This window comes from Anthonomus grandis, chromosome 1 (genome assembly GCF_022605725.1).
Source record: "Anthonomus grandis grandis chromosome 1, icAntGran1.3, whole genome shotgun sequence".
Taxonomy (NCBI): Eukaryota; Metazoa; Arthropoda; class Insecta; order Coleoptera; family Curculionidae; genus Anthonomus; species Anthonomus grandis.
In genome coordinates this window covers 54,990,873-55,015,467 of record NC_065546.1, presented here as the reverse complement: position 1 = coordinate 55,015,467, position 24,595 = coordinate 54,990,873, and the positions used below count along the sequence as shown (strand labels likewise).

At 34.5% G+C, this 24,595-nt stretch overlaps 2 protein-coding genes across 5 annotated transcripts in view; one reads left to right on the top strand and one right to left on the bottom strand.

Annotated features, from left to right (window-relative positions):
• LOC126745673 (pre-mRNA-processing-splicing factor 8) overlaps positions 1-11,528 on the top strand; it is a 95,485-nt gene extending 83,957 nt beyond the window's left edge. Inside the window, exons 23-27 of the mRNA XM_050453635.1 lie at positions 840-1,109; positions 1,170-1,281; positions 8,042-8,333; positions 8,391-8,582; positions 11,172-11,528. Of these exons, the coding sequence (XP_050309592.1) occupies positions 840-1,109; positions 1,170-1,281; positions 8,042-8,333; positions 8,391-8,582; positions 11,172-11,326 (1,021 nt within the window). The 3' untranslated portion in view covers positions 11,327-11,528. The remainder of the gene's footprint in view (positions 1-839; positions 1,110-1,169; positions 1,282-8,041; positions 8,334-8,390; positions 8,583-11,171) is intronic.
• LOC126745737 (G-protein coupled receptor Mth2-like) overlaps positions 11,506-24,595 on the bottom strand; it is a 50,000-nt gene continuing 36,910 nt past the window's right edge. For 3 of the 4 annotated variants that reach the window (XM_050453733.1, XM_050453728.1, XM_050453720.1), the window contains exons 4-7: positions 23,651-23,835; positions 23,424-23,592; positions 23,169-23,369; positions 11,506-11,956 (exon numbers count right to left, since the gene is read on the bottom strand). In XM_050453733.1, the coding sequence (XP_050309690.1) occupies positions 11,800-11,956; positions 23,169-23,369; positions 23,424-23,592; positions 23,651-23,835 (712 nt within the window). In that variant the 3' untranslated portion in view covers positions 11,506-11,799. Of the gene's footprint in view, positions 11,957-22,896; positions 23,001-23,168; positions 23,370-23,423; positions 23,593-23,650; positions 23,836-24,595 lie in introns of all 4 variants that reach the window. The other variant, XR_007663670.1, reaches the window with a different exon arrangement.

The window sequence follows — 24,595 nt, the reverse complement described above, 5'->3', positions numbered from 1 at the left end:
ATGATTACTATTAAGTATTTTTGTTTTGTGAGGTTCGGCTTAAAAAATAAGTCCAAATAAGTATGTTTTTGCTATATTCGTAAATCTCCTTTAAAAAAAAACTTTCGACACGGATATTATAGCGAGTTTTATAATAGCGCACAAAATTTGGCGTTCCAGTCGACTCTGTAAATCTTCAAAGAAGTCATCCATGGTTCTCTAAGATACTGTCTTTTAATCCAGATTATATGATAATATAATGTTAATATGATATAACAGTTCTAAATTTACACTATCACACTCAAAAAGAAATCCCTTAATTTAAACCTGTTTATTTTCCTTTAAAGTAATCATGACTTTGATATATTTCTATGAAATATTTCTTTACATCAAAGTTTGTATCTCTTAAACTACATAGACATGGTCCAATTGCTCTTATTTAAGCTATTACATAATAATAATACCTATACTTAATGTAATTATAATTAATAATTAATAGTTAGTTCCCTAAATACACCATAAAATTTTTATTAAAACTCTTTAGTGCATCTGCATTTTTCACCCATTCGGGCAAGGAATTATAATTCAAAATAATCATCTATTATTCTCAAAGAGACTTAAATATATGACCAAAGGGGCAGAAAGTAAGCTCAAAGTCCAAGTCTTATAAATCAAGCGTCTATCTCCGCTTTAGGGCATCATCAGACCTATCTAAATACAAAAACTACACACTGACTCACACTAACATAAATAAAAATATAAAATAAAATAAGTCTACACCATCGTGTATCGTTATTGACCCTAACAAACTTTCGTTTTCGTTTTTAACCAGTTATAATAAATTCGGCATAATCTTTCAGTGTAAACGTGGCCTCGCTCACCCAATCGGAGATCCGTGATATTATCCTGGGTATGGAAATTAGCGCGCCGTCGGCTCAACGTCAACAAATCGCCGAAATCGAGAAACAGACCAAAGAACAATCCCAACTGACGGCGACCACCACAAGAACGGTGAACAAACATGGAGACGAAATTATCACGAGCACCACGAGTAATTATGAAACGCAAACGTTCAGCAGCAAAACCGAATGGAGAGTGCGAGCGATATCCGCCACCAATTTACATCTCCGGTAAGTTTCCGTTAACAGAAAAAATTGAAGAATAGGTTCTGTAATATTGACAATTTTTAGGACGAATCACATCTACGTCAGCTCGGACGATATTAAAGAAACCGGTTACACTTATATTCTGCCTAAGAACGTTCTCAAAAAGTTCGTTACTATATCGGATTTAAGAGCACAGGTAAATAATTTTTATTTCGATTCAAGGGAAAAAAGAGACTCTCTTTGAGGTTCCTGGTTTTTCTTCGTGAGTTGGTAATGCCCATGAATATCAATGCAGTTTGTTAGTTGAGTGTAATTCAAAAACAAAGTACTGTAAAAGAGCAAAGTTCCTTGTCATAATCCATGTCTGATTCCATGTAAAAAGAATTTCAGAAGGATTGGTTTTCGTGCAAAAAATTAAGTGTAAGTTATGAGAAAACTAAATTTCTGCGTTTTTTATCATACAGAGATGGTCTTCCAAATTATGATAGGTTAAATATTCAATTGAACAATAAGATAACTTATATTTCAGCAGTACCTAGCATAAAATATTTAGGAATTACCATAGATGAACAACTCAAGTGGAATATTCATGTACAAAACGTTGCAAATACCTTAAGATCTTTATTATGTAGATTTAAGCTTTTAGATGGAGTATTAAGCTTTTCGCATTTAAAAATAATTTATTATGCCTTGGTAGAATCTCGTCTTCAATACGGAATTTTAACGAATTAATTTTTACGATTTAAGAAGCATAATCAATTTCTATTGTAAACAATTGAAGATCAAGTCACAAGAAACTAACTTTGGCATTTTCATCCCGGCAACACCAGTGCAACTTTTAAATGTTTAATCATATCGTCGGCTAAGTGCGTTAACCTGCTAACTCCATTTTTAGGCCAAATACTGATTTTTATACATTTTAAAGCGTAATTCCGTTTTACACCTATACGAAAAAAGGCTACATCAACTTTTTACTCTAAACCCGAGTAATCGGGCAAACGAAAAACTGCTTCCTTATTGTTTAATTTTTTCGCCGTTGAAAATCCGCTGTCATGCGTTAAACTACACAATAAATATACCTGTTGCCACTCGTACACGTGTCTCCGTTGTTTATACGAATTTTGTAAAAAAATAATAGTAGTTAAAGAATAATTCTAAAGCATTAACCGGCCAAAGGTAAGTACCATTCATGTTATAATATAGTTTATTTGTTATTATAATTATTATAACTTATAAAAAATAGCCTATTACGAATATTATGGAGTTAGCAGTTTTTCCAATTTCATTATATTTATTTTTCTTGATCATAACAGGTTTTCTGTAAGTAAATCCTTAAGGGCATTATTAATTATTTGGATTATAATTACATTTTTAAAGTTATAATTGAGGCTATGAGTGCAAAAACGGACTAACCCCAATATTATTAAGTGCTAAAAAATAGGTTTAAAAAAATACGAAAATGAGAGTGCGCAAAACCCTTCTAAAAAGACATTTTTGTAGATCGGATTAATTGAATGTTCTTGAGTGTTACTTATATTTGCGGAATTTATTTTAAATTTTTGGATATGGCTAATATTCGATTTTTTTATGTGGGTTAGTCCACTCTGCATTTAAAATTGATTGGGTTTTTTAATGGGTTACTATAACTTAAGCTATTATAAGTATTACGTCAAAACCTGTATTACTCGTATTGCCACGAGAATAAATAAAAAAATATAGAAACTTTATTTTTTTATTAAGTAGGTAGTTATTACATACGTAAAGTTTGTTCTTCCTCAATTGGGCCAACTACTTCACCTCCAGTTGCTTGAGCGGATGACCTCAGATTTTTATAAAAATCTTGGTATATACAAGGGATGAATTCCATTAACTCAAGGAGATCTTTATTTTAGCTTCATTAATGGCATTACCATTTGGGTATAAAAGGGGCAGATCCTTAATTTTACTGTGTTAAAATAAACCTCTTCATTATTCGAGTATCCATTTCTATTATGGTAAAAAGATTTTTTTTAGCATGTCTTATGACTGTATGCCAGTCTTGAGGTATAAAGATATGTGGATGGAATTTCTTTTCTTTTTCTATGATTCCGAAATCTTGGTCGCATGGTAAATAGGAATGACCACTTACAAGGAATTTATGATCTATTTCTTCCATAGTAAATAATGGAGATGCAGTAATATAGTTACATATCAATGACATTTTTATATTACGATTCTGACCACCACATTGGTCAGAATACATTATAAGTCTTTTCGATGTAATAAAGTTTTAATGTAATATAAAATACAAAATCCCACCGCTTGCGGCCCCTTCGAAGCAATACTTTTATCCCATACAAACATGAACGAATTATTGCTTCCCATAGCATGTATATTAAAGCAGTAAGTCCATAACTGCCTTTTATAGTAACAATTGCCTGTGGTAAGTACATGTGTAGGAAGAGTCTTCATTAGATCAAAACAGATGACCGCTGCGTTTCCACTTTTTGCCAGTTCAGTGTGTTTTCTTAGGGTGTCTCTAGCACATAAACTTCTTACTTTTAGCAGCACAGTGGACTAACTGAGGATAGTCCACTTTGCTTCTTTAAACTTTTATTAATAATAAAGTTCAATAACCAGTTTAGTGCTGCCATCTCGTAACGAAAGGGAATAGGTCGTTTGGTTCACTGTGCAATAAATAGATTTTAACTTGACGGATAATATTCTATAATACGGTTGATTTTGAATTTTTGTGGGTTAGTCCGATATTGCACTCATAGCCTCAATTATAGTTCTCCGGTTTAGATGATATTCCCTAAATATAAATTTAATAGTCAGTTAGTTCATACAGGGTGATTCCAGTTAAAAGGAAATCATCAACTTTGAAATGACTCTGAAGTTTAAAAAAACTATAAATTCTTAAAAAAATTAAATTATTTTTTTTTGTTAATGTTTTTATTGTTTTTAAATACCAATACTGTGTACCCACTATTGAGTTGCATAAATGTTAGGGAGTTTTGTTTTTATTACGGATGGATCGTTGTTCCGATCGCAGTAGGCTAATAGTACAACTGGCTCAAAATATCTTTACGGAACCCAATGATGATGTTACCTTAGAAGATAATTTAGTTAACGCTGTCGATGTCGACAGTATTTTATCTGCTGGTGAAGAAAATATGGATATTCCGCTGAATCATGTTTTGAATTTGGAAACATCTGTCACTGCCAGTTATACTACAGTACCTGATGTGGAAATAAATATAATGGATTGTTCATACGATAATTCGACTCTTACATTGCATCAAATAGACTGTCCTTTTGCTATAGAAAATGACGATATCACACTATTTTCTTTGATCGAGGAACCAGATTCTGGGATGCTTAAGTCGGAAGTAAATTATACAGAAAAGAAACAAGACACTCTAGAATTAGGTACACCAAATTCCGAATCCTTGACCCACTCGAGAATCAAATACAACAGATTCCGTATCCCTAGCCGAAGACAGTACGAAAAAGAACCATGATATTATAGAAGCAGGTATAACAGATTCCGAATCCTTGGCCGAAGATCAATTAGATCCTGACTATTCAATATCGGATTCTGATCAGAGTAACCATCCTCTGGTTCCCTACTCTGACCATTCTGACTCGGATGAGGCGTTTAATTATCCAGAAAAAAGCAAAAAACGAAAGAAAAGATTCCAGATTGATAAATCTTGGCTTATTGATAAAAATATACTTTTACGGGAGAGAGGTAAACCATATTTGGGAAGAAAAAAGAGTAATAATCAGTGGAGGTGTTTGTGTGAAGTGCAGGTGTCCAGTAACTTCAAAAGGCATACTTAGATGTGCATCAATAGAAGAAGTTGACAGAAAAACAATTTTTAATTACTTTTGGCAGTTGGCGTGGGGAAAAAAAAAGATATACGTTGACAGTTTAGTTAAATATATTCTTCCAAAGAGACAAAGACAAAGAAATATTCCCGACGAATCTAGAAGAGGACAAACATTGGAATATCATTTAAAAATAAATGATGAATTGGTACGAGTGTGCCGATTAATGTTCCTAAATACACTGGGTATTGGAAGATGATCAGTGTTAAATTGGAAGAATATATCAACACCAAAGGAAGCTCCTTATTCACGTAGAAACAGTGAGAAAAAAGCTAAGCCTTTTCAAGATGCCAAAGAAAAACTATTTGAGTTTTTAGATTCCATGCCTTCACTTGAGTGACATTACTGCAAATCTCAAACGGAAAAGAAGTACCTCCTTCCAGAATGGCATTCGAAAAAGGCATTATACGACTTTTATGAAAATGACTGGTGCAAAAATCGAAGTTTAAAGCCACTATCGATAACCATTTTTAATAACGAGTTAAATACACGAAACATCGCATTGTTCTCACCAAAGAAAGACCAATGTGAAAAGTGTACTTACTTCAAACTGGGAAACCTATCAGAAGAAGAGTTTAGCTTATATATCAAGCGGAAGAATGAAGCTCGAATGGAAAAGGAGAGTGATAAACAAAAGCACTCATTTGTATTTACGGCTGACTTACAAGCTGTACTAATGTCACCAAAGTCAAATGTCAGCAGCTTGTATTATAGGACAAAACTGCAAGTTCATAATTTATGTTTCTACAATATAATAAATAAGAATGGTTATTGCTACTTGTGGAACGAAACTGAAGGAGGTGTGAACTCTGAAGAATTTGCAACTATTTGGTGTAATTTCCTTGAAATTACAGTAATGCCTCTTGTAAACAAAAGCAATGATTAAAATATAATAATATACACAGATGGATGTACTTACCAAAATCGGAACGCTTTACTAAGTAATGCACTTTTGAACTTTGCTCAACAATTCAATATTACAATTACACAAACATTCAGAAGTTACATTTAGAAGTAGGGCATACTCAAATGGAGGCAGATATGATGCACTCTACTATAGAACGACGCTTAAAAAAATTAATATCAATGTACCCGCTGAGTATATACAAGTTTGTAGAAATGCTCGTAAAATTCCTACCCCTTACGAAGTAAATTACCTTAACGTCACTTTTTTTAAAAAATTTGATAAAATTGATTTCTTCAAAAGTATCCGTCCAGGAAGAAATAAAGGTGAGGCAAAGGTAACGCAGATTAGAGCATTGCAATATATCCCAGATGGAGGTATATTTTATAAATTAAGTTTTGAAGATACATGGCAAATATTACCCCAAAGAAAATCTTCAAATGTAAGTTCCTGTCCATTTGATAGTCTAAATCAACTTCATACTGAGAGACGTAAAATTTCAAAAAGGAAATTTAATGACCCACAATTCCTAAAAGCAACCCTAACTGTCGACTACCATGAGTTTTATGACAATATTCCCCGTGATTAGTTTGTTTTGTGTTTTAATTTTAGTGATTTAGAATGTTCAAAATAGGAAATTTTTTTAGATCTGATTTTCTGTTCATATTTTCCTTATTACCAAAGAATGTTTTTTTTTGTACTTTTGTTAAAAAAAAAAAAAAAAAAAATAATGATGGTGTTTATTCAAACGTTATGAAAACCTGTTAACTCCTGATTTTGAAATAATAAAACTGAAAAAAAAAACCTGCTATATCTCCTTTAAACCCCAATAAATTAATAAAAAAAAATGTTTTCGTATAATTTATTTATAAGAAATATTCACTTACAATACAATACATTTTTTGGAAACAAAAAATAACTATGTTGTAAATTGTAAAATTATAATGTTTTTTTAACTTCCTGTAAAATGGTAGAAAACGGAGTTAGCAGTTTAACAGTTTAACGCCGACGATATTTTTCTTAAAGAGAAAATTGAAGACAAATCAATTAAATACTTTTAATCTTAAGATTTAGGTACTACTGGAATTGTAATTATTTTTATAAGATCTTTTCACATTTTTTGAAAACATTTGGTCGACTTTCGATTTTTTTCCCAAGAAACCAGTAGTACTCAAATGTTTATTTAAGCTTCAATAAAATGTCTGGAATTTTAGGAAAACACATATAAATTGTAGTCTTTAAGAGTAGACTAGCTTATAAGCCAAAATATAGGAAATCAAAGTAAAAAAAAGTTTGACCCTCATGTTTCAATTGTTTGAATGTTTGGAACTGCCGGACTAAATGATTTTAATTTTTTAAGGGTTCTAAACAGACATAATTAATTTGTGGTTGATTATGGGGAGGGGCTAGAGACGTATTTTTAAAATGCCTAGAAATCGTTCAGAACAGTATCATTAAAATAATTTATAAAAAGCCTTGACTATATTCCTCAGATCTACTGTACAGTGAAAGAAAAATTTTCGATATTCGTCAAATATTTTTTTATATTTTAACATATTTAACAAATATAAGTCAAACATTTCATTAATTACCCGTCAGTATAATACAAGAATTTGTCAACAGAATTCCTCACAAACCACTACAGCTAGGAAGACAATAGGGCATAACATTGTTTTACTTATCTTCTTACCAGATGTTATAATTTCTTACCAGTAGAAATGAGAGGTGTTATTCTAGGTAGCAACTCATTGGGATTGGTTAAAAGTCGGATCAAAAAATTTATTATCCTTTAAAATAGACAGCTTATTGATGGTTTGGTAAATGTTAGAAATTAACATGTCCACTTATATGGCACTTTAATTTTAATCTTGATCTGTGTCTTGCTTTGGTGCAGTACGGTAGAAACAGTTTTTCAAACAATTTGCAAAATACACTAGGTCTCAGTTTGGTAATCCTGTTATAAAAATGTTATGTTGAATTGTTTGATTTCTTTTTGTTTTAATTAGTTTTATGAGTCTTAATTAATTTTTATGCATTGGTATGGAAAGTAAAAATAGGATTTAATTTTTCTTTTTTTTTTAAACGAGCCGATTATACCCATAGTATAGGTTTACTCAATAAGCCTACTTTACTCACATTCCGCAAACTAAAATAAATATTTAACCAATCATCCCAATAGATTTGCGCCTTTTTATACGGCGTAAGTCCCCCGGACAATCCGCAAGTAAAAGAGCTGAGATGTCTGGTGCTGCCGCCGCAATGGGGTACCCATCAGACCGTCCATTTACCGAACACCCCGCCGAACCATCCGTTTTTGAAGGACATGGAACCTTTGGGGTGGATCCACACGCAGCCCAACGAGCTGCCGCAACTCTCGCCCCAAGACATCACCAATCACGCCAAGTTGATGACCGATAATCCCGCCTGGGACGGGGAGAAAACTGTTATTATTACTTGCTCGTTTACGCCTGGTGAGTGGATTGATAATTAATTACACGTTTCGCTAAGGTTTTTTTATTTGTTTACAGGTTCCTGTTCCTTAACGGCTTATAAACTTACCCCGTCAGGTTTTGAATGGGGCAGACAGAACACCGATAAGGGCAACAACCCCAAGGGGTACTTGCCAAGTCATTACGAGAAAGTTCAGATGTTGCTCTCGGACAGGTTCACGGGATTCTTTATGGTACCATCGCAAGGACCATGGAATTATAACTTTATGGGTAAGTTTAACTTCATATTTACATAATTTTAATGCTCTTCAAGACTGTTTGACTCACTTTAAATAATGATCAAATGGCAATTGCAAGGCTTGTGGATCTCTCAAAAGCATTCGACTTGGGATCATATAATATACAAAAAAAATGCTTTTCATTTAATGAACCAGTTATACTCTATTTCAGAAGTGTGTAGAGCAATAAAACCTCATTAGGTATGCAAAAGTGGTACCTGGTGAACCACCAATATTTTATGCCACTACCTTAGTTGGGTATTTAGAGTTTCAATGTAAAATTCTTTCTTTTCGTTGATTGCAGGTAGTGCCACCCGGTTTTGGGTCAATTTATGAGTTTTGCCCATTGTTACCCACTGATAAACATTGAAAACGGTTCGCCAAAGGCGTGCAACTGGGACTTGTTTTTTACCTTATAATTAATGTACTTAAATGCTATTTTATTTTAGAAAGTTACTTTTGTTTAAATGGAATAATATATTTTTTTCACAAATTTATTGAACATAATATGTAGAGTAAAACAGTTGAAAATGTCACTTTTGGATCTGGCACTTTTTGAACAGTGTATAACAATTTTAAATTATAATAGATTGTAGTCTTCTTCGTCATCTGACGAACTGTCATCACCTCTTGACATTATAATTAAAGGATCGACTGTCTGATCGATGAGGTTGTCAAGATTCCACATTTTGTCCTCTTGCTTAATTACATGCTGGACTGCTTTTCGCCAATTCTCTGGTGTCGCTTTCTTAATGGCTTGATCAAACAGTAGCTTAACATCTTTCATTTTAAAAGTCGTGTTTTGTCTTGCTACAAATCCTTTTACCTGCGCCCATATCAGTTCTATAGGATTTAGTTCGCAATGATATGGCGGTAAGCGCAGTACAGTTATATTATATTTTTCGGCTATATCTTCCACGGCGTATTTCATGAAACGAGTTTTGTGTAAGTTTGCTATTGCCAGCAGTTCTTTTTTTATCAAATTTGCTTCAAACGCAATACCTTTTGCAGTCAGCCAATCGATAATTTCTTGCTTTCTCCCACTTGAAGTTGGCGTCTTCTCTATTCGCCGTGAATGATAGCTTGCGTTATCCGTAACCACCACCGAATTAGCCGGAAGAAATTTTATCATTTCACCAAAATAGTCCTCGAAAACGTCTGAGTTCATGTCTTCATGGTAATCTCCTGTGCGAGTCAACTCAAAGGTTAGCAGACCTTCTTTTAAAAATCCCTCTTCGCTTCCAATATGTGTGATTATAAGTCTTTTTCCTTTTCCCGAAGGTACTTTAATACCCGTAGACAGGCCTTCTATGTAAGCTTGGCGAGCACTGGTTATATTTTTGTCTTGCCACATTTTGTGGACTATATAACCTTCGTTAATCCACGTCTCATCAAGATAAAAAACTTTCTTTTGCTCCCTGCGGTACTGCTTGATACTTCTCAAGTATTGTCGTCTCCAACAAACAATTTCGTCGCTCTCCAGTAAAAGTCCTTTGCGGTTATGCTTTTCCCAGGCAAAATCCATATTTTTTAAAGTTTTCCATAAAAGTTTTCTACTTATCAACGGAATACTGTCAACTCGGCCAAGCTCCATTAAAATTTTGTCTAGGGTGGGTATTTCCTTTTTAAAATAAAAAGAGTGAACTTTTCTTCGAATTATACATTTAGCATTTTCATCAAGGACTTTTGTAGGTCGTCCTGGCTTTTGCTTGGGAGATTCCACTTGACCTGCTACTTTTCTTTCCCGCAACAATTTGAAAATGGTGGACTTTCCAATTCCACTCATTCGAGAACATTTTTCAACAATTTCTTGCACAGTAAAACTAGGGTAATCGTGTTTTATGCAATCATGTACATTTAAAATAATAACTTTTTCACTCAGCGATAGTGGAGAATTTTTAGTACATCTTTTCGTTGGACTGAATACCTCCATTTTTTAAATATTGGGATAATAATATTGTGATTACACTACAGCGTAGCAGTGACTACTAACGTTTAAAATATGATTTAAAAGTATTTATAGTCTGTATATATTATTACCTGACCCCATTTTTGCATGTTACAAAGCGTTAAAAGATAGGTACCTATACAAAAGGATTAAAAGTATTTATTTAGTATTTAATCTCTTTCAAAATAAAGTCATTTAATCCGTGAAAATTAAATTCATAAATATTATAAGTACCTGCGCCTATGAACTACCACGAAATGTAGCCAAACAGAACGGAATTCCCCAGTTTATTGCTCTATACACTTCTGAAATAGAGTATAATAAATTGAAAAACCTTCAAAATGAATAAATTTTAATTATATTCAATTTCAGTTATATTCAAATTCATTTGAAGGGTACAGGGAAAAAACCAGATATGTCATTTCTTTTCACATTAGAGTACGTCATATATTTTTTTTGAGCCACCCAGTGTATTTAATTTCCACGCAGAAAAACCCTAATTCAAATATTAAAATCAACGGGTTCGGGCATTTTTTTCAGAAACGGTCCATTTCATTTTTTATTGAATTTATCCGCTACTTTACGGATGCACTGTATATAGCGTTTTTAAATAAATAAACAATTATGTTACAGGTGTAAGACACGATCCGGGCATGAAATACGAACTGCAACTGGCCAATCCGAAGGAGTTTTACCACGAGGTGCACAGACCCGCACATTTCCTTAATTTCTCGTCGCTGGAGGACGCCGACGGTGCGGGCGCGGACGGCGAGAACTCGTTCGCTTAAGGATTTGGTCTGTGATTTTTTTTAATCGTTTGTCTTTTTATAAACTGGTTTATTTCATTGGTTATATAAGTGGGAGTTTACTTTATCTTTCGTAATCGATCAATGAGGATCCCGTCATGTATGTTTAGTCTAATTTTAAGGCCTCCTTGATAATGTAGTGTAAATAAGTCCATACTAAATAAACCTTAAACTTTTTTTAAAAGTTTTTTATTTTTGATAAAATTTCGTTCTAACCTTTAAAGCTTTAATAAGTAGACATACAAAAAAAAAATCTTAAGTGATACAGTAAGATTCTAGCAAAAGCAGTGAGACTGATCATAGAAGTCGAAACTAAGACTACAGTGACTTAGGACACTAAACAATCCTTATCTAAAATAATTAAGTATACATATATGACTAGAATCACAAATAAACGTTATAAAAAGCTCCTTAATTAATAAGTACGATTAAATAAAATTGTACTAATTCGGATTTTAACGCCTGTCATGTAATAAAATATTATCTTCGGGTCGCCTGGCCCCGTTTACTGTGGTGGTCACGGTGCTCTCGGTGGTCGAAATGTTCGTGGGGCGAGACGACGTGCCTCCCATCGAGTGGGCCAAGTAAACTTTGCCTCTGAAAGCGTAGTATCTGGAATAGTTTCGGAATATTATTAAAAAGTGTTATAAGATCAGTAAGGCGGATTTTATTAGTTGCCAGAAATATTAGATGTGTAGGTTTCGGGTGGGAACAATATTTGGTGATAAGCTAAGAAATACTGTTAGTGGCGTGTACGAGGGTGGATCAAATATTAACCGATCTTTAGTCACTGTAATTTATGTATGTCATTGATCGAAATGAACTTTTCTGCAATACCGACTGTTGTTCGCAGTAATTTAATCTCCTTTGCGATGAATGAACAGAAAGTCCATCCGCGTGTCGCGCAACGCAATATTATCAAGTTTCTTGCGAAAGAAAATGTCGGGCCCATCGAAATTTGGAATAGATTGAACTCTCAGTTTGGGGAATCGACTCTCTTAAAAACTCAAGTGGAAGTATGGCACAAAAAATTTCGGTTGAAAACAGCTCCCATCCACGACGCGCACGGACAAGCATCACAAATTTGAACGAAGGCGCTGTCAAGAAGTTTATCTTGAAAAACCGCCGTATTACAATGCAGAAAATCTTGGAATCAGTTATGGAAGCGTCCAGTCAATCATCAAAAAATCCGTGGGTTTTCGAAAAATTTGTGCTAGGTGGGTTCCAATGTTGCTGACTGCGGAACAGAAAAATTATCGGCTCCAAGTATGTGAGCGTCTTTTGGCTCGATGCAAAAATGAAGATGATTTTTTGCTACGCATAGTGACTGTTGATGAAACCTGGTGCCATCACTACACTCCAGAGTCAAAAAGAGCGAGTGTGGAGTGGCGGAGAACAAATGAACCTTGTCCCGTAAAAGCAAAAAACGCAACCTTCGGCCGGTAAGGTAATGGCGACCGTCTTTTGGGATTATAGAGGAATCCTCCTTATCGACTTCCTTCACGATCGGCCTATTCCTATGCCTATTCCGACCTTCTTGAAAAAGTGCGACAGTCTTTTCGATCAAAGAGACGTGGTTGCAGTGTAAAAAACATGCTCCTACTCCAAGATTACGTCAGACCGCATACTGCCAAAATGACACAACAAAAAATACTCAAATTGGGGTGGACTACTTTGGAACACCCTCCCTACAGTCCGGACGTCTCTCCCTGTGATTTCTACTTGTTCGGGCCTCTGAAAGAAGAGCTTGGAGGGCAGCGATTCAGCAGCAACCAGCAGGTCGAAAGCTTCGTTTGTAAATGGCTAGAGAGCCGACCTCGTTCATTCTACGAAACCGGCATGAAAAAATTTCCAATTCGACCTTCTCTAATTTTCTGGAGCCGTAGGAGTCTTTCTGAAGAGAAGATGGATCCAAAGGCGGAGAGGTCTGCTTCAACTTCAGCCGAACCAATACCATAGGCATTATGAAACCGACAGTATAATTTTCTCAGGGAGTCCATGTCAGTGGGAAGTCCTTCTGCGGCAAGCATTAGCTTAATGCTAGTTTTCGTGTGTCCTTCAAAGCATGTACTCGCCGGCAGGTCGTGGAGGTATGCCAGGTAGAGCCTTTAAGTGATTTTAAAATTAAGGGTCCCTCAGTCTGGCCAATAGGTAACATGGCCAATGGCCAACAGTAATAAGCTATTCTCAGGATCAGAATTTTGGGACAGCCTCACTATTGGCGGAGTCGACGGATCCATAAAGGGCTCGTCTTCGTTCATCGTTTTTTTTTCTATTATTATTTTAGAGGGTTTCCGTGCAAGGGACTTACTCGCAACGATTGCTTCCTTGTCTGAAGCAATTCTTAAAGATCTCTCTGGCGTAGCAGTGGCTTCTGGTGGTGGCTGAATCTTGGATTGTTGGTGAATCTGGATGGGTTAAAGCATTCAATTTGTAGCCATCTACAATTGTACCTGCTGGCCACATAGTTGGGTCTTTTAAAGTTTTTAGGTGCTCCTTTTTTTGCACGCCAACTTTGAAGTCTGAGTCTGGACAGTCCTTGTTCTTCAGCATAGGAAAGCATCTAACAAAGTCCGTGGTTTTTAGTTTCTCCTTGACGTAGTGTGCAAGTTGATTTGCTGTATAGGATGAGGGGATCCTAGACACAACCACGTATTCCCATTCCTCTTTTACAAAAGATTTGGAAGGTGGAGGAGTGGTTTTGTTTATGGGAGTCTTCACATCTATAGGCTTTTCCAAATGCTCGGTCTGCGTTGAACTGGATTTTTTTGGTTTCAGGAGGCTACTTCCACTACTCGTGTTTCCCTTAGAAGTTAAATTGTCGATGGAAAGTGCCATTTGGTTAACACTTTTTCGGAGATCACCCATTTCCTTTGCGAGCTCTTCCCTTGATGAGTCGTGTATCTGGACCTTAACAGAATCTCCATGATTATCCAGTAGAATAGACGAGAGATTAAAAATGCCTTGCTTCATTTCCCTGATGGAATGGAATAAGGTTTCTTTTCCGTTTTCAGGAGTTCTTGTATGGAGGCTATGAATTTCATCTATTTTATCGTATAAGGTCTTCCATTTCGAGTCATGGTAGCTCAGAATGTCGTAGATCTCAGATAATACAGGGAACAGTTCGTTGTTCTTTTTTAGGCACGTTCCCAATGCTTCAACAATTTCAAGGGGGATCTGACTTTTTTGTAGATGAGAGACTTTGTCGTGCAAGTATTTGAGTGTCGGAGAGTCACAGACATTGCAAAAATATCTTACATTGTGGCACTTCTGCTGATAAAGCGCTTTTGTCATTGTCTTGTCCAGCCCGGTGCAGTTCATGCAGAAATTCCGGCGACACTCTCCGCTGCAACGAAGTTTATATTTATCCTTATCGGATACGGTTTTTTGACACGAATCACACTTGAACTCAGCCATTTTTTTATTAAGGTGAAGAAAGAAAAAAATATATATAATAATAAAAAATGTAAGATTGTAGAGTAAAAAGTTCAAAGACAAAAACACTTATGTAGGGGTCAATGCTAATTGCCAAAGTCAAGTTCAGTTAAGCGGGAACAAATTTATAAACAGGTAGCACGCGCACAATAAACACTAGCCGCGTCGTCGTAATGTTTTGATGGTTCAACAAACTATGTTGACAAAACACGTGTATTAAACAGGAACTACTTTTAGATCAGGAACAATAACAGTCAAGCGGAACTATTATTTTTTGCAGGAATCACGCACAGCAGAAACGTCAAAAAAAAATCAAAACAGAACAAAACAAAACAAAACATCAATCCGGCAGAGCCAACGAGTGGAAACACGACCGCTTCGTACGACTGCTGCTGAATCAATGAATATTCAAAAGGGAGGGGACTATGTAGAAAAATAATGTAATTTCTTTTTTGTTGACAACTTTTTGCAATAAATTTAAAAAAAAAAGGTCGGTTAATATTTGATCCACCCTTGTATAGGGAAAGTGAGGCTCAAAACTGAGCATCACCAAGAGGAAAAACGACATGTTTTTATGCTTTTTGGTAGTTTTCAAAAGGTTTAATATAACAAATTGTTGTTTATATTTGGAAGAATTTGAAAATCATAAAAAATAATAATTACAAGAAAAACTCAATCTCTGGTCAATTCTAAGTGTTGTTTGATAAAGGTGCTATATGGATGTCTTCAACGGTTTTTCAGTTGCCGACGTTAAAAGGATCCCACTTTAGGCTTTTATCTTTTATTTAACACTTTGCACTCGAAACCTTTTTCGATTGTGAGGCGATTTTGGTCAAATTAGGTAAACATTTTACAGGGACCTAGTCTCCGCAAAGTTCTTATGATGATAACTACTTGCGTCTTCAACAGTTTGAGCTTCAACATCACTCTTAATTTCAGTGTCGCTCTCTATAATTAAAAATTTTTCACCATCCCATACCTCTTACTGCATCATTGTCTTTTCCACAGGATTTTTTCGTTTCGTGGTATAATCCGTTGGAAATTATAATATGTTCTTCATCAAAACCGACAAAATTGGATTCGTCTGAATTCGAGTTGATCTGATCTACGTCGATAAGGCTCAAACATATTTAATTTACTAATGTGTATTACTATAAAATGTAGGCAATGCAGGTGACCAGCTTGTACTTCAAAACCATTGAAATTTTAAATAATATAAGCCAAAAATGGGTCTTAATTACTTGAAAAAGTAGTAGTTGAAGACCGACATATAGTACTCTTATTAAAAAACATTAGAATTGACCATAAAATCCGAAAATGTAATTATAAATAGTACCGTAAACCGGGGTTACTTTGTCACCTTTTGAACACACTTTTACTTGTAACTCCGGTATCCTTCGGAATTTGGGTGGCCAAAAATTATGAGTATACCGACGAAATCATCCTCTACAGCTATGCTAATTTTTTTTATAAAAAGCGATTTAGCTAAAAAAAAATATATTGATGGTGACAAAGTAACCCCTTGGTTGGGGCTACTTTGTCACACTTTGTCACCTTAAACGACGTTATACTGACAAAGAAACCCCAGATATAAGGCTAAAATATATTGGCGTGTGTCATATAGGTAGGTACCTAATTTTTTTTTAACATCCAAATGGTGAAAAACACGAAAAATAAACAACTTGCTTATACAAAAGTTGAAAAATATTTATTTCTAGTAAACAAAACAAGAAAATAGAAAACAAACTTATACATACATTTTGGTATCGGTAGGTAGTAGGCAATTAATGCCTAAATAAACAAGAACTTTGATACACAACCTTAATGCTGTAGTAAACATACAAAAATATTCAACTTAACATAAACTCAACAAAACAAAAAGTAAAAACTTCACTGAGGTTAATCAATACGGCACTAAACGTTAAGGCACTAGACTTTAGTTAGGCACATATTCGTCTTCTTCGTCTGTATGATAGGGATCTTCATCCGAACTATCTTCACATCTATCACAAAAGAAATAGGGATCCCTACTATCATTATTACAGATGCCACAAATTCATTTTTGGCATTTGCAGCATTTTATCCATTCAACTCGATATATTCATGGCGCTCTCGCCTACTTCTAAGGAGGTGATGGACGAAACATTTTGCCCTGGTTCAATTTTTTTTTCCTCGTTTTCTTTTCTTTTCGGGATTTTGAACTCCCCTATGTTCTTTTAACAACTCAACTAAACTTTCGTCTAATGTTCTCCCAATTTCTTTTTCCTGAACAGCAGTATCGGGAAGTTTTCGTAGAACCTCTTGCGCATTACATGGATATAAGCCGGTGGTGCGAAATCCTGATATTAAATTTTGCGACACCGTGTCACTAATGGCCACCCAAAGTCTGTTCAGTAAAATGGGAAATTGTTCTTTTGGAATTGACCCAGGATATCGACTTTCTTCTTCGCCAGCTTTCGAGAATATCACGCCATCTCTTCTTCATTGGTCCGAATACCGCCACATCTAATGGTTGCATTAGCATTGGGAAGAAACGGGCTCATATATATATCATGTTCTTGTGCTGCCTGTACGACACTTGGAGCAAAATGGCTGGCCAAGTTGTCTCCTACGAGGATCACTCTTTTTCCAGGTTCTCTTGTTCTTAGGACATGTGGAAGTAAAATTTCCTTAAACCATATCGCGAATAAGTTGGCGTCAAACCAGCCACTTGGACTATTTTTGTAAACTGTTCCTGGTGGGCCGCCTTTACACCAGTTTTCATAAATATTATTGGCTTTATATACCACCATGGGCGGCAACAAGACTCCACTGGCGCTAACGCAGACCATTATGCTAATGGCTGTCCTGGAATGATTTTGGACACGTTCGACCCTTTTCGAGTTTCGTGGAACAATGACTTTTCGAGCACCGGGGTCATCAGTGACGTTTGTTTCGTCATAGTTATATATATGATCCCCACTAGAGTCTAATAATGCAGGTGTAATATTTGCAAAAAACTTCAAAACATCCTCTTGGTCCACTGAGGATCGGGATCTTTTGATGTTCGAGGCTATTCGAACAGATAAATTGTTTCGTTTGATGAAAGCACTAACCATATCATCCCCAGGGGTGTTGTCTTTTAATACAGGTATAACAATACCCTTTTTGTCAAGGTATTTTTTAATAACAGCCTTTGTTAGTGGAAATCCCCATTCTGCCACGACTCCCAAGGATCTTGATATTTATCCTTCTTCTTCCTTACTGAGGACTGTCGGATGTCCAACAGACTTTGGGTGCCTAGAGTCATGCGTGGGATCCTATAGGTTTGGGCCGCTAATTTTTTGCTCGTACCACTTCGAACGGCCTCCACTGCTTTTTCTAAATTTTCTTCGCTATAGTTGGCATATGGCCGGCTGCCAGCGGTTTTTTCGTAGGTCCTCATGGTTTAATTAGTTACTTGGATTTGTAACAAAAGAACTATCATTATGTTTTAAATTGCAGCCGCACATTTTTCCCTTCATAAAAAAAATAATGGCGCGCTACTGGACGTGACAAAGTTACACCTGGGTGACAAAGTAACCCCGGTTTACGGTATGTTTCATTACGCAATATTTATGGCCTAAATTTTATGTTTTTCATGCAACTGTTTTTTAATTACGATTTTCAAATTCTCTCAGCTAAAATATAGTTATTGGCAATCTTGATTTTTTTTTGAAAAAAAGGGTATTTTTTTGTTAAATGGAATACCCTCGATTTTCCAAAATACATGAATATAAAGTTTAAATTTATATTTATTTTTGGTCTGATAATGCCCTCCCCAGGATGAAACATGTATCACCTAAATAATAAAACCTGATGAAGTAATTATGCAATAGGTTTTTTGAATGGAAATTTTTAAAAGCCTTAACGAAAGAATAGCCAATAAGCAAGACAACATAACAAATTTCTATTTATTTCCTCAATTTTGAAAGTTTCCCAATAAGGATGATACGTTTTCGAAATTGATTTAACTAATAAATTCTCATGAAAGTTTTCTCCTCCAAGCAGTCAACCCAATATTATGTATTCAAGTGTGTTGCCTAGGTTAGGTATTAATAAATTTAATGGTAAATATGAGGACTGGGCTGCATGGAAGGAACCCTTTCTGGCTGTAGTTGATTCGGACATGGTCCTAGATGACAGGCAAAATTTTTTACACTTGCCTGAGAGTCTTGAGCTACAGCTTTTAGATGTTGTAAAGTCTATTGAAATAATATCGGGCAATTATAAGGTTGCTTGGGACACTTTGGTTGAAAGATTTGAAAATAAATCTTTAATAATTTGCAATCACTTAAAATCTATTATTGAATATCTTCAAATAAGTAAGGAATCCTCAAAGGATATTAGAAATTTTCAAGATTCATTAAAAAGTAACTTAAAAATGTTCTAATAATAACTCTTATTTCTAATAATTAAATATGTTCTAAAAAATTAGATCAAAGCTCACGAAGGGATTGGGAAGTTTTTAAAAATGAGCAAGAATTGCCATTTATGAGTAATTTTAATAAATTTTTGACTCGAAAATGTTCAATGTTAGAAAGAATAGAAATCCAAAAACAAAATAATTTTTTTGAGAATAAAAAGCCAAGTAATTTTACTCAAAATAATAATAATCATAATAAACAAAAGTTTTTTTTTCGTTTGTTGCAAGAGAAAGTAAATGTGAATTTTGTGCAGGCCAACATGGTATTCAGAATTTTACAAATTTTTTAAAGTTGTCTACTCGTGAAAGAATTGTTCAATTAAAAGATAAAAAGCTTTGTTTAAACTGTTTTTCTAATAATCATTTTTCCCCAATGTGTAAAGCTCCAAAATGTGGAAAGTGCTTTAAGCCACATAATATACTGCGTCACATTGAATATACGAAGCAAGGGCAAACAGCAACAAATGTAGGTATAGTTATGTCGAAAGAAATTTCTCAGGGTAAAGCCAAGGATGGAAAAGGTACGGTGGTCCGTCAGATAGAGACACAAAATAGTTCCTTAAAGCAATAGTAAATGAAAGGGTTGATAATTCGTTCGAACTTAGTGGGGAAAACTCAAACTCTATGGTAGCTGATGCTAGCACAGCAGTTTTTAATAGTCCGAGAGCGACTGATAATCAAGGTGTTTTGTTGTCAACTGCGGTTGTCATATTGTTATAAATGGAAAATTAATACCAGCTAGAGTGTTACTTGATTCTGGGTCAACAAGCAATTTTATTCGAGAAGAATTTTGCAAAAAGGTGGGCATAAAAATGCAAGAAACAAATCATATTGTTCATGGTATAGGAAAAAATCCTATAAATCTTAATAAACAATAATTCAATCATGCAATAGCATGTATAGTACAAAAGTAAATTGTCTTGTTATTTCCAAAATCACAGATAGTCTACCAAGAGTGTCCTTTTCTAAGGACATATTTAATATTGCAAAAAATTATGAGTTGGCAGATCCAACATTTAATATTTCTAGTGAAATTGATTTGCTTTTAGGCTCACATATTTTTTGATCTGTAATGATAGCAAGTCAACATAAGTAAGGGTTGGGAAATAATATGCCAATTCTACAAAAAAACTAAATTAGGATGGGTTATAGCTGGAAATTACATATCTGCAGAACTTATTGATAAAGTAATAAATAGTTCAGTTAGTTACTTATCTATAAATACAAGAATTGAAAAGCAAATAGCTATGTTCTGGGAAATTGAGGAGGTTGCTTCAAAATGTAAAATTTTGTCAGATGCAGAGAAGTATTGTGAGTTAAATTTTGAAGCCACGACAAAACGTGATTTAGACAATCGTTTTAATGTTACAATACCTTTTAAAGAATCGGTGACAAAATTGAGTAATTCGCATGAAATGGCGTTAAAAAGATTTTATTCCCTTGAAAGAAATTTTTTTGTAAAATTAAGTATTGCGTCAAAACTATATAGATTTCATGCAGGAATATGAATTACTTGGTCATATGACAGAAATTCCACAAAATGAACTAAATTTAAGCACAGGTTATTTTTTACCTCATCATGCGGTAATAAAACCTAATAGTATAATAACAGAATGTCAAGTCGTATTTGATGCTTCTGCAAAAACAGACCAGGGTTCGGGCCCATCCCTAAATCAACTGCAATTTACAAGACCGGCATTGCAAAATGAGATTTTTTCTATTTTAGTTAATTTTAGACAGTTTAAATATATGTAATGTGCGCGGAACACGAGTATATAACTGCGGTAGGGATGAGAGATATGTAGCCGATTTGTTTCGTTTTCTTAACGTTTTCTTTTTTATTTAATACAATATCAAATGTAGTCTAGTAAAAAGTGTTTTCATTTCTACACTAAATAACAACCAACCAGTTAATAATTCTAACATTTTATGGTATATGGTATATTTTTAGTTAGATTGCTCAATTCTTCTTGGATTTTTTGGACCGCATTAAGTGAAATCATTGTTTTATGATAATTTTTATTTAAATAAGTCGATGCACAAACAACACCACACAAATTCATTGACTGTAATAACAATTAAAAAAAAGATCAAATGACATAATTATTATAAGAGTGAGTTATCGTTTTTTTACGTGGGTCATACATATTACTTTAACACTACAGATCTCGATTTCTAACACTACTTGTAACAAAGACAAATAAATTTGACTGCTATGAAGAAAGGCTCTATCTCTAAAAGGGCTCTGTTCTCGGACCAGTTCTCTTCTTGATTTTTATCAATGATCTCTGCTTTGAAAAGCAAACAGGGAATTTTGTGCTATTTCATGATGATACCGCAGTTTTTACAATGGGGAAATGTGAAGCACATGTACATATGCAAGCCCAGTAGAGGCAAAACAACTTTTATTGAACCAAGGGAAGATCCTGACATTTACATTAAGGCATACCATTCTGTGCAACATCACCAGTTAAATTTGTTGGTATTCTCTTGGATGTGACTTTAAAGTGGGATGCTCATGTGGAAAGTGTATTCAGTAGTAGATTTGTTTTATGAAATTTTTAGTTGTTTCTAATGGCACCCTTACAACAGCGTACTCTCAGATAATTAATAACGTTATTGGTCTTAGGGTGTGCTTATGTGGAGAGGATCCACTCGTTCGCAGAGGATCTTTGGTCTCCACAGGGGCGACTGTCTGGTTGTTTTCTTACCACGATATACATCAACACACCAGAAATAATCCCAATTTTGCCTCAATATATTTTCGCCCCCGAAATTATTGCACTTAGTTTGTTTAATAAATTCCCTAGTTCAATTAAAGAAATATAATGTAAATGCATTTAAATGTTATGATAAAAAAGATTGGTTGGTAGAAGCATTTTATATAAGGTAGTAATCTATAGTAAAATTGTACTTATACCCCTTTTATTCTAAACGCCTCAATTGTCTTCGCTATAGGATCTGCACTTACAAGAGATATTAAAATTACGTTATGAATGTTTTTCGGCTAAAAACAGTTAACAGTCTATTTCAAAAGTCAATAATTTATCTTAGTGAGGATGAAGTGTTTATTTCTTTCGATGACATTCTTATTTCAGAAACTTTGGAATATCTGATTGAACTTTTGGAAAGTAATGGTTTCGATAATATCCAAGAAATAAATAAATTATCAAAATTTTGCATGTTATAAAATATTTTTCAATACAAATATTCGTAATATGAACAACTTGAAGGTACAGCCATGAGTAATTTTAATATTCATAACAAAGTTAGGTAGGATATCGAAAAGAAGAAACGAGCTCAGAGATGAATAGATAAAAATTCAGCTCCTAGGGATATAAAAAATCTATTATACCTCAAGTAAATATTGTATTATAACTCATTATGAATTCGTCACAACAATAGAGATTTTACTTTAGTCAGTTGTCCAGTAATTATTGTTTTTTAGATTCCCCTATAGTTTTTTCAAGTTCAAGAAATATTATATTAATTTGTTGTAATTTTGAGTGTACTTGTTCCATTTTTCGTTCATTTTTATTACCGTTTCTCTCATTTCAAAAACATATCATCCCTACCTATTGGAAACCCCGGTAAATGCCACGAGAAACACCAAATTTATATCTTCCTAAACTTACGTATCCCCCATTGGGTATTAATGCATTGGAACAATTACCTGTAAGCGGTCTTCCGATAAAATCTAAAATTGGGACAACACAAACATGGAACTGGACATTTAGACTCTCCTATTCGCTTATCGGAATCACTTGACCCAAAAAACTAAAACAATTTTGGCAGAAATAGTATAAAAAGGGCCTTCCTCAACTGCCTGATGGTGTTCTGCCTGCTCATTCAGTTATCACTTACACACACGCATACACACATAAAAAAAAACAGACAATAAGCTATGTACACATGTGTAAATTCAAAACTGATATGGTCACTTACCGCCTCTTCAATAACCTCCAAGTTTTCTTTTTGAAAACGAATATAAAGAAAATGAAGACGCCATAGAGGGCGTTTACGCAATCAGTGACGATCCAGATTTTGGAATAAGCGCTGTCGGTTTGCCAGTTTACGAACCAGGAGATTATTTCAGTGCTCCAGTTGATCCCCATTGCAAAGGCTAGCTTTATAAATAAATTAAACCTGGAATGCACTTAATTAATTTTGATATTTTCATATAATTAAAAAAAACTATACTTCTTCTGGCTTTTCTCGTATGCGTGCCTCTTGCTGTCGTTATGCTTCAACATCGCGGTTTCCTTCTTCACTTTTCTGATACTGACGGCGGTCCAACTGAAGAAGACTAGATTCGCAATTATTATCAACCCGGCTTCCAAGTATAAGTACCATAAACTGGGCCATCCGGCTGTAAATATTGCAGTTATCAGTTATTTAAAAAATCAATTTTTGACGTTTTAACGTACTTTCCAAAAAACACTTTCCTTTGCCGATTTTCGGGTTGTGAATCGATAAGGGGTCCAGGAACTCCGTCTGGAGTAGGTAAACCAGAATGATTAGCACCAAAGGGACTCCGAAAGCGTAAATGCTGTAGAAACCAAGTTTTTTTATTTCTGAACTACGTCTTCCTCCCACTATGCTTCTTCCACGACTAAAATTAACAGAAAAAATTTTTTGATAAAATTAAAGTAGTAATTTTACAGTTTTGGGGTCTTTTGGCTATAATGCTTTAATTGCTGGGATCAGTGGTGGAGCCTGAAGAGTGAAAAACCCCCTAAATTTTCAATCATAAAAATTCCCATTTAGGTCAATGAGATGCTTTCCCGACAATCCAGAATAAGCGTGAAATAACTGGAAGAGCATGGCTTCAAATTAAATTGGAAAATTATTTCATAACATTAGTCATAAACGAGGATCTAAATACTTTGTTATCATTTTCAAGTCATCGTAATCTTCTTATTAACCCATCTAAGTCAAAACTTATGATTTTTGGTAGAAACAAGGAGAGTGTTGAATCTCTTATAACCATAAGTATAGGTGATGATTCTTTATCTTGTGAGAAAGTTTCAAAAAGTTTAGGGTTGTATCTGGATGTCGAGTTGCGCTTTAAATTCCATATTAAAACCTGTCTACAAAAGGCATATACCGCACTGAAGTTACTTTATCCTCACAGGCATTCACTATCGTAATGTTTAAAAATTAAGCTGACTAACACTTTAGTTTTGAGCCATTTTAGCTTTTGTGATTTGGTTTAGTCACCTTGTCTGGATTTCAGTGAAATACAAAAGATTCAACGGGTACAAAAATCTTGTTTAAGGTACATCTATGGAATTAGAAAGTACGAGCCGGTCTCTCATAAACTAAAAGACTGTTGTAACTGGTTAAATATGACGAAGAAACGCAAATTAAAT